At 44.6% G+C, this 13105-nt stretch overlaps 1 protein-coding gene across 1 annotated transcript; it reads left to right on the top strand.

The window, feature by feature from the left end:
- Positions 1–8492: 8492 nt before the first annotated feature.
- Positions 8493–12732, top strand: LOC126986817 (variable charge X-linked protein 3B-like). The gene is made up of 2 exons (XM_050843193.1): positions 8493–8499; positions 12296–12732. The coding sequence occupies exons 1-2, from the start codon at positions 8493–8495 to the stop codon at positions 12730–12732; spliced, it is 444 nt and encodes a 147-aa protein (XP_050699150.1).
- The last annotated feature ends 373 nt before the right edge of the window (positions 12733–13105 follow it).

Genomic DNA, 13105 nt, shown 5'->3' with positions numbered 1-13105 from the left:
TGAGTGTTTTTTTTACTTTGTTTTTTGTCGAATTTCCTTTTTCTTGTGTTTCATGTAGTCATTTTTGTGTGTATCGTTTTCTGCTTTGAGTGTTTTTTTACTTTGTTTTTTTGTCGAATTTCCTTTTTCTTGTGTTTCATTTAGTCATTTTTGTGTTTGTCGTTTTCTGCTTTGAGTGTTTTTTTTTACTTTGTTTTTTGTCGAATTTCCTTTTTCTTGTGTTTCATGTAGTCATTTTTGTGTGTGCCGTTTTCTGCTTTGAGTGTTTTTTCCTTTGTTTTTCGTCGAATTTCCTTTTTCTTGTGTTTCATGTAGTCATTTTTGTGTTTGTCGTTTTCTGCTTTGAGTGTTTTTTTTTACTTTGTTTTTTGTCGAATTTCCTTTTTCTTGTGTTTCATGTAGTCATTTTTGTGTTTGCCGTTTTCTGCTTTGAGTGTTTTTTTCCTTTGTTTTTTGTCGAATTTCCTTTTTCTTGTGTTTCATGTAGTCATTTTTGTGTTTGCCGTTTTCTGCTTTGAGTGTTTTTTTTTACTTTGTTTTTTGTCGAATTTCCTTTTTCTTGTGTTTCATTCAGTCATTTTTGTGTGTATCGTTTTCTGCTTTGAGTGTTTTTTTTCTTTGTTTTTTGTCGAATTTCCTTTTTCTTGTGTTTCATGTAGTCATTTTTGTGTGTATCGTTTTCTGCTTTGAGTGTTTTTTTTCCTTTGTTTTTTGTCGAATTTCCTTTTTCTTGTGTTTCATGTAGTCATTTTTGTGTGTGTCGTTTTCTGCTTTGAGTGTTTTTTTTTACTTTGTTTTTCGTCGAATTTCCTTTTTCTTGTGTTTCATGTAGTCATTTTTCATTTACATTTTTTGTATTGCGAGTTTTTATCTTCACAATCCGCTATTTTTCCTTTTATTTCCTCACTCCTTTTGCTGTTCTTGCAGATTGTCATTTTCCTATATTTTTCTTCGTATCTCGTATATTATTTCCAGTTTAGTTTTTATTTCTTATTTATTTTCCTTATATTTCATCATTCTTGTGGTTTTGATCAATCGTCATTTCTTCCAATTTTCATATTTGCTATTTTCGTTTTTTTTTAATTCCTAATTTTTTCTTTCTTAAATTTCATGAATCTTGTAATTCCTCTAAGTTTTTTTTTTCTGTTTTTCCCTCTTGGTTTCAATTCGATGTTTTCATTTTATAAGTAGTCTTTGGTGTTTTCAAATTCGCTGTACCTCTTAACTAACAATCCAACTCTCTCTCTATATTTTCTCCTTTAATTTCCGTTTCACATTTCAATTCACCTCATAATTTCCGTCACGAGTTATCTCTCCACTTTTCCGTGTTCATTTTCCTCGCCTACCTTCGCTGTACATCCATCTGTCAATGTGATTATGTTGTCATTATGATAGTGATAACTCCATTCCTACGGCGTGTGAGTGAGTGAGTGAGTGAGTGAGTGAGTGGAGGAGGGGTGGATGGTATGTGTATATGTGTGCATGTGTCCAATAGTTATGTAGCCAAGGTCACATCCCAATCTATATGCCAATCAGCGAGGAGCCAAATGCACCGCTCAATGCAAACAGGAACAGGGCGATCATTGCATACCTCGATACGTCAATCAGAGGCTGGCGGGCAAAACAGGGAGGAAACAATAGGGGCCTTCACCATGCTTTTAATTAGGTTAGGTTAGGTTAGGTTAGGTTAGGTCATGTTAGGTTAGGTTAGGTTAGGTCATGTTAGGTTAGGTCATGTTAAGATAGGTCATGTTAGGTTAGGTAATTTTAGGTTGGGTCATGTTAAGTTAGGTCATGTTAAGTTAGGACATGTTAAGTTAGGTCATGCTAGGTTAGGTCATGTTAGGTTAGGACATGTTAGGTTAGGTCATTTTAGGTTAGGTCATGTTAGGTTAGGTCATGTTAGGTTAGGTCATGTTAGGTTAGGTCATGTTAGGTTAGGTCATGTTAGGTTAGGTCATGTTAGGTTAGGTCATATTAGATTAGGTCATGTTAGGTTAGGTCATGTTAGGTTAGGTCATGTTAGGTTAGGCCATTTTAATTTAGGTCATGTTAGGTCAGGTCATTTTTAACCCGTAGGTACATACAAATTTACATGGACGCTATGCCTGGTCGTTTTAACCATTCAGAGGCAACAAAACGCTCCTATGTGAAACTGAGATGAAAGGAAAGTTGGAAAGTTTGGTTAAGTCGGCGCAACATTTGTGGTCATATGCCGGAGAGAGACAGAAGGTGAAGGAAGTATAGGAGAAGGGAACAGACCCCAGGAGACGGGACACAACCCCGATTAATACCTGGTACCCATTCCCAGCTGGGTGGACAAGGGCGTAGGGTATCGGAAAAGCCGCCCAAATTTTTCCACTCCGCCCGGGAATCGAACCCGGGCTCTCTTGGTTGTGAGCCGAGTGTGCTAACCACTGCACCACGAAGCCCCCAAACTGAGATGAGGTGTGAAACTGAACCGTTGTCAGAATTCCAGTACCAGTTTCGTTTCCTCTCCGTCTCATAATTTGTGTTCCCTTGGGTAGCTACGGAAGGGTTAGCGAACATTTCCTTTGCAAGAATAGAGAGAAAGGATCAGAGGAGAGAGGAAGAGATAGATAGATAGATAGATAGAGAGAGAGAGAGAGAGAGAGAGAGAGAGAGAGAGAGAGAGAGAGAGAGAGAGAGAGAGAGAGAGAGAGAGAGAGAGAGCAAACACACTTAATGATTTATGCACCCATACAGCGAACACACTCTCTCTCTCTCTCTCTCTCTCTCTCTCTCTCTCTCTCTCTCTCTTTCTACTCCTTTCCCAAGCCCCATTCTCTCTCTCAATCTCCTTACTCCCTCCTCTCTCTTCCCTTCCCTTCTCTTCCCTCTCCCTTAAACCTCACCTTCTCTTCATCTTCCTACTTCCTCCGTCTTCCTCTCCTCTCTGACCCTCCTCCTCACCTCCCTACCTCTTCAGCTCCTCTCTCCTGCTTTCATAAACACTCACCAAAGGAAATTCGTTAGCGGGCTTGCATTAGAAGGAGAAGGAGGAGGAGGTTGAGGACGAGGAGGAAGTAGAGGAGGTTGAAGATGAAGAAATGAAGAAGAGATTGAAAGGAGTATTAGAAGAGAGGAAGGAAGACAGCAGGTGAAGGAGGTAGACGAAGAAGAAAAGAAAGACAGATAGAAAAGAAAATCAAAAAAGAGGAAGAAAGGAAAGGAGAGGAAAGAAAGGAAGGGAAGGGAGGAAAGAAAGGAAGATAAGGGAGGAAAGAAGTTAGTTAAAGAAGTTTATATGAAAAAAGAAAAGAGAAATAAATAAAGAAAAGTAAATAAAACGAGAGAGAGAGAGAGAGAGAGAGAGAGAGAGAGAGAGAGAGAGAGAGAGAGAGAGAGAGAGAGAGAGAGAGAGAGAGAGAGAGAGAGAGAGAGAGAGAGAGAGAGAGAGAGAGAGAGAGAGAGAGAGAGAGAGAGAGAGAGAGAGAGAGAGAGAGAGAGAGAGAGAGAGAGAAAAGGAACTCCCGGACACAAATTAATTTTCGGAAAATGGTAGATTAAAGACTTTCCTCCTCCTCCTCCTCCTCCTCCTCCTCCTCCTCCTGGTACTCTTCTTACTTCTCCTCTTCCTCTTCTTCCTCCTCCTCCTCCTCTTCCTCTTTTAACTTCTTCATTGACCTCATTTTCTTCTTCTCTTTTTTTTCATTCATTTCTTCTGCTTCCCTAATTTTATCTTCGTCTTCTTTTGCTCATCTCCTCCTCCTCCTCCTCCTCCTCCTCGTCCTCCTCCTCCTCCTCCTCCTCCTCCTCTCTTTCACTTGTCTCCTCTTTCTCCTCCGTCTCTTCCTCCTCCTCTTCGTGTTCTTGCTAATGTTCCTCTTCCTCCTCCTCCTACTCCTCCTCCTCCTCTCTTTCACTTGTCTCCTCTTTCTCCTCCATCTCTTCCTCCTCCTCTTCGTGTTCTTGCTAATGTTCCTCTTCCTCCTCCTCCTCCTCCTCCTCCTCCTCTCTTTCACTTGTCTCCTCTTTCTCCTCCATCTCTTCCTCCTCCTCTTCGTGTTCTTGCTAATGTTCCTCCTCTTCCTCCTCCTCCTCCTCCTCCTCCTCCTATCTTTCACTTGTATCCTCTTTCTCCTCCATCTCTTCCTCCTCCTCTTCGTGTTCTTGCTAATGTTCCTCTTCCTCCTCCTCCTCCTCCTCCTCTTCTGCTACTCTTCCTCCTCATCCGTTTTCATTTATTTCCTCTTCCTCCTCCTCCTCCTCCTCTTCCTCCATTACATCATTACTCAATACGTAAGGGATGTCTATTAATATCCTCCGAAATTATATAATGGTTGTTATTATTATTATTATTATTATTATTATTATTATTATTATTATTATTATTATTATTATTATTATTATTATTAGAATGATGATGATGGGTAATTTAAATATATATATATAACCAAAAAAATAGAATTGGTAACGATCTTAATTAACATGAAAGGAAGGAAGATATTGAAAAGGAGGAGGAGGAGGAGGAGGAGGAAGAGGAGGAGGAGGAGGAGGAGGAGGAGGAGGAGGTAGATTATGAGCAGCAGAAGACACACTAACACCAAACAACCACCATCACCATCAACATCACCACCAACATCACCACCACCACCACCACCAACATCACCACCACCACCACCACCACCACCATCACCACCACCATCACCATCACCACCATCACCACCCGATGATGATAATGATGATGATGATGATTAGAAGAAAAAGTGAAAAATAATAATAAAAGAAATTTGAAGGAAAAAGAAAAAGATGATTCTGACAACAAAACAACAAGACAAAAAACAAAAAGAAAAAAGGAGAAAAAGAAGAAAATCGAAACAAAAACAAAAAAAAGAGGAAATGAAGAAGAAGAAGAAAAAGATGAAGAAAAAGAAGAAAAGAAGAAGAAAATTTGACTTGCGAAGCAGCGAACCCAAACTCAAGATCTAAATTAGCTTTGCCCTTAACTTGTTCTCTCTCTCTCTCTCTCTCTCTCTCTCTCTCTCTCTTTGTCTGTCTGTCTCTCTCTCTGACATTAATCAACATTCCCTACCCTCAAGAGACCTCTCCCTCCCTCCCTCCCTCCCTCCTTCCCTCCTTCTCCTCCAGTCTCTCCCTCCTCCCTCAAGACTGTCTCCTGAATAACTCTTTTCAAACACTCTCTCTCTCTCTCTCTCTCTCACACACACACACACACACACACACACACACACACACACACACACTCCTTAATCTTTTCACTTTTTCATTAGTACGTCAAGAGGAAGGTCTTTACAGAGTCACCCCACACTCTTTGAACGAATTTGTGTGTCTCTAACTAACGTATTCTAACACAATTCGGAGCTCCTGTAGCCTACATACATTCGACAAGGCTCTCGTAGGAGTTTTTTGGAGGGGCATTTGCAGAGGTAGTTTTAAGACCAGGTAATTTGGTCATTCCTCTGTGCCATGAACCTATAAAAACACTCATTAAAACACCATCGATCTCACTTTTTTCCCTATTTTTTGAGTCTTTCGTAGGAGTTTTAAGCGTTTACAGAGGTAGTTTTATGACCCTTCTGGTAGTCTGATAACACCTCTGTGCCATGAACCTATAAAAACACTCATTAAAACTCCATTGACCTCATTTTCGGCCTATTTTTGAGTCTTTCTTAGGAGTTTTAAGCGTTTACAGAGGTAGTTTTATGACCCTTCTGGTAGTCTGATAACACCTCTGTGCCATGAACCTATAAAAACACTCATTAAAACACCATCGATCTCACTTTTTTCCCTATTTTTTTAGTCTTTCTTAGGTGTTTTAAGCGTTTACAGAGGTAGTTTTATGACCCTTCTGGTAGTCTGATAACACCTTTGAGCCTTGAACCTATAGAAACACTCATTAAAACTCCACTGATCTCATTTTTTGCCTATTTTTGAGTCTTTCGTAGGAGTTTTAAGCGTTTACAGAGGTAGTTTTATGACCCTTCTGGTAGTCTGATAACACCTCTGTGCCTTGAACCTATAGAAACACTCATTAAAACTCCATTGATCTCACTTTTTGCCTATTTTTAAGTCTTTCGTAGGAGTTTTAAGCGTTTACAGAGGTAGTTTTATGACCCTTCTGGTAGTCTGATCATTCCTCTGTGCCTTGAACCTATAGAAACACTCATTAAAACACCATTGACCTCATTTTCGGCCTATTTTTGAGTCCTTCGTAGGAGTTTTAAGCGTTTACAGAGGTAGTTTTATGACCCTTCTGGTAGTCTGATCATTCCTCTGAGCCTTGAACCTATAGAAACACTTATTAAAACTCCACTGACCTCATTTTTTGCCTTTTTTTGAGTCTTTCGTAGGAGTTTTAAGCGTTTACAGAGGTAGTTTTATGACCCTTCTCGTGGCTGGCTCATTCTTCTGCGCCGTGAACCTAAAAACACTCACATTAGGACGCGACTGATTCCAATTTTAACCTTGGTGAATATATATTTGATGAGAATGGCGGCAGCGTCTGAGGGTACCACCATTAAGTAAAAAGTACCTCGCTGCTGCTGGTGTAAGGAGGCAAATTAGAAGGTTTGGGAAAATGACGAACAGCCGAGGTTCGCTATAAAGTCGAAACGAAGGTGTCTAGCTAATGGAAAAGAGGAAGTTCCCAGAGACTCGTGAAAGGCTTATATGTACGGGTGAGAGAATGGGAAGGTGTGTGTGTGTGTGTGTGGGTGTGTGTGTGTGTGTGGGGGTGGGGTGGGGGGATAAGGATTTGAAGGCAGAGTGGATTACGTCGACGGTACACACACACACACACACACACACACACACACACACACACACACACACACACACACACACACAGGATTAATAGATGGATAGATAGATAGATAGAGAGAGAGAAGAAGAAAAAGAAGAAATAGAAGAAAAATCCAGTGTTGAGAGAGAGAGAGCGAGAGAGAGAGAGAGAGAGAGAGAGAGAGAGAGAGAGAGAGAGAGAGAGAGAGAGAGAGAGAGAGAGAGAGAGAGAGAGAGAGAGAGAGAGAATTCAAGTCAACGGTCGCGGGTTGGTCATGAGGGAAAGAAATATAGGAGAGTAATCTGATGCTATTTGGGTCAAAAACTTTAACAATTATATGACTTTTTTTTGGCACGATGCGTTAAGGAAAAAGAAAGTTTCGTTTAGTCGGCGCAACATCTGTGGTCATATGCCGGAGAGAGACAGAAGGGGAAGAAATTATAGGAAAAGTTGGAAAGTTTGGTTTAGTCGGCGCAACATCTGTGGTCATATGCCGGAGAGAGACAGAAGGGGAAGGAATTATAGGAGAAGGGAACAGACCCCAGGAGACGGGACACAACCCCCGATTAATACCTGGTACCCATTCACTGCTGGGTGGACAGGGGCGTAGGGTATCGGAAAAGGAAAAGTTGGAAAGTTTCGTTTAGTCGGCGCAACATCTGTGGTCATATGCCGGAGAGAGACAGAAGGGGAAGGAATTATAGGAGAAGGGAACAGACCCCAGGAGACGGGACACAACCCCCGATTAATACCTGGTACCCATTCACTGCTGGGTGGACAGGGGCGTAGGGTATCGGAAAAGCCGCCCAAATTTTTCCACCCCGCCCGGGAATCGAACCTGGGCTCTCTGGATTGTGAGCCGAGTGTGCTAACCACTGCACCACGGAGCCCCCATGCGTTGTGGAGAATGGGCGAAGTTTGTACTGAGGGAAAAATTGGAGAACCTTTATTTTCTTAATTTTATTTCTGGTGCTCAAAACTCCACTTCTCCTGACAACATTCCCCCCTCCCCCTACACCCCCCATAGCGACACCCCTCACCACCCCTTTCCCACCCCTTCTCACCCTCCCCCATGGTACGACTTTCTGCTGCTCTCATTGCTGTTGTTTTCGTTGTTTTTTGTTTTGTAATCTCCCCACTACACCCCCCTTGCCCCTCCTCCTCCTCCTCACCCCCATAGCGACACCCCTCACCACCCCTTTCACCCTCCCCATGGTACGACTTTCTGCTGCTCTCATTGTTGTTGTTTTCGTTGTTTTTTGTTTTGTAATCTCCCCACTACACCCCTCTTGCCCCTCCTCCTCCTCCTCCTCACCCCCAGAGCGACACCCCTTTCACCCCTCTCTCCCCCCACTCCCCCTATGGTACGACTTTCTGCTGTTGTTGTTGTTGTTTTTTGTTTCGTATTTTTTTTTGTATATTCCTATTTCTGTTTTTTTTTCAGGCTTTTCCTTCCTTATTTCATTTTCTTAACTAATGTTTTTTTTTTTTTGCTACTTAAATGTTGTTGTTGTTGTTGTTTTTGTGTCGTATTTTTTTTCTTCTTTTTTTTTTATTCATGTTTTTTTTTTGCTTCCTAATTTTGCGTTTTCTCCCACTGTTGTTGTTGTTGTTGTTGTTGTTGTTTATAATCTATTCCTTGTATTCCTTTCTATTCAGTTCCTACTTCTTTCTATTCTCCTACTGATATTGTTGTTGTCTTCGTTTTCCATCTCTTTCTATTAGGATGGGGGGTGGGAGGCGGCGAATGAGTGAGTGAAGCAACGCGCCCCCTGCTGTATGTATCCCAGCCATCACCGCAGCGCAACGACGATAGGATGAAGGAAAGAAAGAGGAAGATGATGAGAGAGAGTGTGTGTGTGTGTGTGTGTGTGTGTGTGTGTGTGTGTGTGTGTGTGTGTGTGTGTGTGTGTGTTGGTGGGATAGGACGAGGGTTTAGGAAAGCGTAGAGAGAGAGAGAGAGAGAGAGAGAGAGAGAGAGAGAGAGAGAGAGAGAGAGAGAGAGAGAGAGAGAGAGAGAGAGAGAGAGAGAGAGAGAGAGAGAGAGAGAGAGAGAGAGAGAGAGAGAGAGAGAGAGAGAGAGAGAGTGTAAAAAAAAAATATATATACAAGTTGATATGGTGGCTGTGAGGGTATAGGAGAGAACTGTTTAATTTATGTACGTCCGTGTGTGTGTGTGTGTATGTGTGTGTGGGTGTGGGTGTGTAAGACCGTCTACCACAGCGGTGCCACAGAACCCTAATCAACGCCACAACGCCACAACTTCACCCCAAAACAAGTAATTAATTAAGCCCCCGCTCCGCGCCACACCTGGACTCATAGAAAACGGGGGGCGGCGGGCAGCCACGCGCGAACCCTGACACCCGCCTCCCTTGCTCATTACCTTTAATTAACTGGCCTTTGTCTTGCACCCGGCGGAGAAAAACGAGGATTACATCTTTTCTTAGACGCGAGGCACCCCGACGATGACAAGGGCGCTGGCAAATAGGGTGACAAAGAGGAGAAGAGGAGGAGGAAGAGGGGAAGGAAGAGGAGATGGAGGAGGAGGAGAAGTTGGTTATAGAACTTAAGAGGAGGAGGAGGAGGAGGACTTATTAACGCAGGAGGAGATACAGAAGGAAGAGATGAAAATAAATAACTTGAAAAAAGAAAAGAAAAAAAGGAGGAGGAGGAAGAGGAGGAGGAGGAGGAGGCGTTACAGAAGGAAGAGGGAAGGAAAATAACTTGACAAAGAGGACAAGAGGAGGAGGAGGAGGAGGAGGAGGAGGAGGAGGAGGAGGAGGAGGAAGAGGATGTGAGCGCGTGGTTGCTGAGACAGAACTGGAGGTGACAGGTTAGATGATACCGTGTCTCTCTCTCTCTCTCTCTCTCTCTCTCTCTCTCTCTCTCTCTCCCCACCTACGGCCTCGACAAACAGATGCATTTTGTATGAATAACATTAATACAAAAACTATTAACAACATCCATAATTTGAGACTGTTGCTAATTGCGTTGATTCAGGGCTGCAATTAATTGACCGCGGGCTTGGCTAATGAATGCGATGGTGGAGCGACCGTTGATGGTTGATGACGAAGATGGACGGATAGTGATGGGAAGGGAGGCTGGTGGGGAAGGGAAGGGATGGTAAGGGAAGGGAAGGGAAGGGAAGGGAAGGGAAGGGAAGGGAAGGGATGGTATGGTAAGATAATGGAAGGGATGGTCAGGGAAGGGATGGGAAGGGCAGGGAAGGGAAGGGATGGTATGGTAATGGAAGGGATGGGAAGGGCAGGGAAGGGATGGTAAGGGAAGGGAAGGGAAGGGATGGGAAGGGAAGGGAAGGGAAGGGAAGGGATGGGAAGGGCAGGGAAGGGAAGGGATGGTAAGGGAAGGGATGGTCAGGGAAGGGATGGTAAGGGAAGGGATGGTAAGGGAAGGGAAGGGATGGTAAGGGATGGGATGGGAAGGGATGGTAAGGGAAGGGAAGGGCTGGCAAGGGAAGAGTTAAGGGATAGGAAGGGATGGTATAGGAAGGGTTAAGGGGTGGGGAGGAATGGGAAGGGATGGGAATCGAACGGTTAAAGAACGCGGCGCCGTCACGCTATCCATTCAGCCACCGCCTCCCCAATTCGATGAGTCCTGATTGTAATTCGTAAACAAAACTAAACATGTCCATTTCATACCTACACCCCGATGGCTCTGTAATGTTATATGTATTGTGTCATGGTAAGCGATTGAATATTCATGATGTTAGTGAATATATGTCCTCGCCGTCACTCCCGCCCTGAATCAAATTATAGTTGTTATCCTATTACTGTTATTTTTGTCACGATTAATTTTCCTGGGTATCAGTAAAGGTGGAGATGTTTTTAACCCGGTAGCAGCAGGGATCATGTTTCTTAATGGTCCCTCTAAGCGAGAAAAATGAGAAAAAATCATCACTCACGCAAACCATTTCATAATATATATCAAAGCATTTGTGATCAGATTATGTATCATAAAATATGGGTGTTTTATATCATGGCACAAATTTGGCCCGTCGCTGCTACACGGTAAAGCCACAAATTTGGCCCGTCGCTGCTACACGGTAAAGCCACAAATTTGGCCCGTCGCTGGTACACGGTAAAGCCACAAATTTGGCCCGTCGCTGCTACACGGTAAAGCCACAAATTTGGCCTGTCGCTGCTACACGGTAAAGCCACAAATTTGGCCCGTCGCTGGTACACGGTAAAGCCACAAATTTGGCCTGTCGCTGGTACACGGTAAAGCCACAAATCTGGCCTGTCGCTGGTACATGGTAAAGCCACAAATCTGGCCCGTCGCTGGTACACGGTAAAGTCACAAATTTGGCCTGTCGCTGGTACACGGTAAAGCCACAAATTTGGCCTGTCGCTGGTACGCGGTAAAGCCACAAATCTGGCCTGTCGCTGGTACACGGTAAAGCCACAAATTTGGCCCGTCGCTGCTACATGGTAAAGCCACAAATTTGTCCCGTCGCTGCTACACGGTAAAGCCACAAATTTGTCCCGTCGCTGCTACACGGTAAAGCCACAAATTTGGCCCGTCGCTGCTACACGGTAAAGCCACAAATTTGGCCCGTCGCTGCTACACGCTAAAGCCACAAATTTGGTCCGTCGCTGCTACACGGTAAAGCCACAAATTTGCCCCGTCGCTGGTACACGGTAAAGCCACAAATTTGGCCCGTCGCTGGTACATGGTAAAGCCACAAATTTGGCCCGTCGCTGGTACACGGTAAAGCCACAAATTTGGCCCGTCGCTGCTACACGGTAAAGCCACAAATTTGGCCCGTCGCTGGTACACGGTAAAGCCACAAATTTGGTCCGTCGCTGCTACCGGGTTAAGGCAGACTAGGTATATAGGAAAAACAAAATCGCAGAGCTGGCCCCGTAGTCTCAAACATATCGTCACCTCTGTACGCCTGTCTGAAAACCCTCTCGTGGAAATTGCTCAGATATCCAAGTACAATTTCATGATGCCAATGATATTTTTAAACGGCTTCTGCGTCTTGAATGAGAAGAAAAAAAAAACATAAAAGAGAGAGAGAGAGCGAGAGAGAGAGAGAGAGAGAGAGAGAGAGAGAGAGAGAGAGAGAGAGAGAGAGAGAGAGAGAGAGAGAGAGAGAGAGAGAGAGAGAGAGAGAGAGAGAGAGAGAGAGAGAGAGAGAGAGAGAGTGAGAGAGAGAGAGAGAGAGAGAGAGAGAGAGAGAGAGAGAGAGAGAGAGAGAGAGAGAGAGAGAGAGAGAGAGAGAGAGAGAGAGAGAGAGAGAGACAGGGACAGCAGAGATCACTAGAACTAGGCCGGGGCAAGATTCGGCCACCTGCCTGATCAAGTATTTAGCCCACGGCCGAGTTAAAGACGAGGTGTGTGCGTGTGTGTGTGTGTGTGTGTGTGTGTGTGTGTGTGTAGTCTCTCTCTCTCTCTCTCTCGCTCTCTCTCTCTCTCTCTCTCTCTCTCCAAATTTAGTTAGACGGAAATTTAAAACAAAGAATACCAACACATCAGGGGCTTTGAACGAGCACACCAACACACCAGGGCCCCTCAGCGAGCACACCAACACACCAGGGCCCCTCAGCGAGCACACCAACACACCAGGGCCCCTCAGCGAGCACACCAACACACCAGGGCCCTTGATTGAGCACACCAACACACCAGGGCCCCTCAGCGAGCACACCAACACACCAGGGCCCTTGATTGAGCACACCAACACACCAGGGCCCCTCAGCGAGCACACCAACACACCAGGGCCCTTGATTGAGCACACCAACACACCAGGGCCCCTCACCGAGCATATTACCACATCAGGGCCCCGGAACCAGCATATTTACCCTCCAGAGCCCCTCAACAAGCATACGAAAACACCGGAGCCCCAGAACAAGCATTACACCTCACAAGAGCCCCGGAGTGAGGATAGTAGCACAGGGGGGCCCCGCAACAAGTATAATGTCACGCCAGGCCCCGATGAAGCCTAGTGACGCACAGGAACAGGAGGATAACGAGCCATCAGCGACCCGTGAGCGAGCGTAACAGCGCACCCCGGCCCTTGCAGAAGCATATCAACCCTCCTCGGCCCGGACATGAGCATAATGAAACACTGTGAGCCCCGCAGCGAGCATAAGATAAACACCAATACCCTCATTACCGTCCAATGACGCTGACACACGCACTTCAGGAGGAGGAGGAGGAGGATGAGGAACACAAAGGAAGAACAAACAACAGCAGACATGATGGTCCCTATAAGGCTGTTTGTGACAAGCTACACTAACTATCTAATCAAAGGTGGAAGATGAAGGACAGCAAAGACGAAGGAAGAGGAGGAGGAGGAGGAGGAAGAGAAGAACAGGA

This window comes from Eriocheir sinensis, chromosome 6 (assembly GCF_024679095.1).
Source record: "Eriocheir sinensis breed Jianghai 21 chromosome 6, ASM2467909v1, whole genome shotgun sequence".
In the NCBI taxonomy this organism is placed as follows: domain Eukaryota; kingdom Metazoa; phylum Arthropoda; class Malacostraca; order Decapoda; family Varunidae; genus Eriocheir; species Eriocheir sinensis.
Note: the sequence above shows the minus strand (reverse complement) of the source record. Positions and strands in the feature narration are given on the sequence as shown.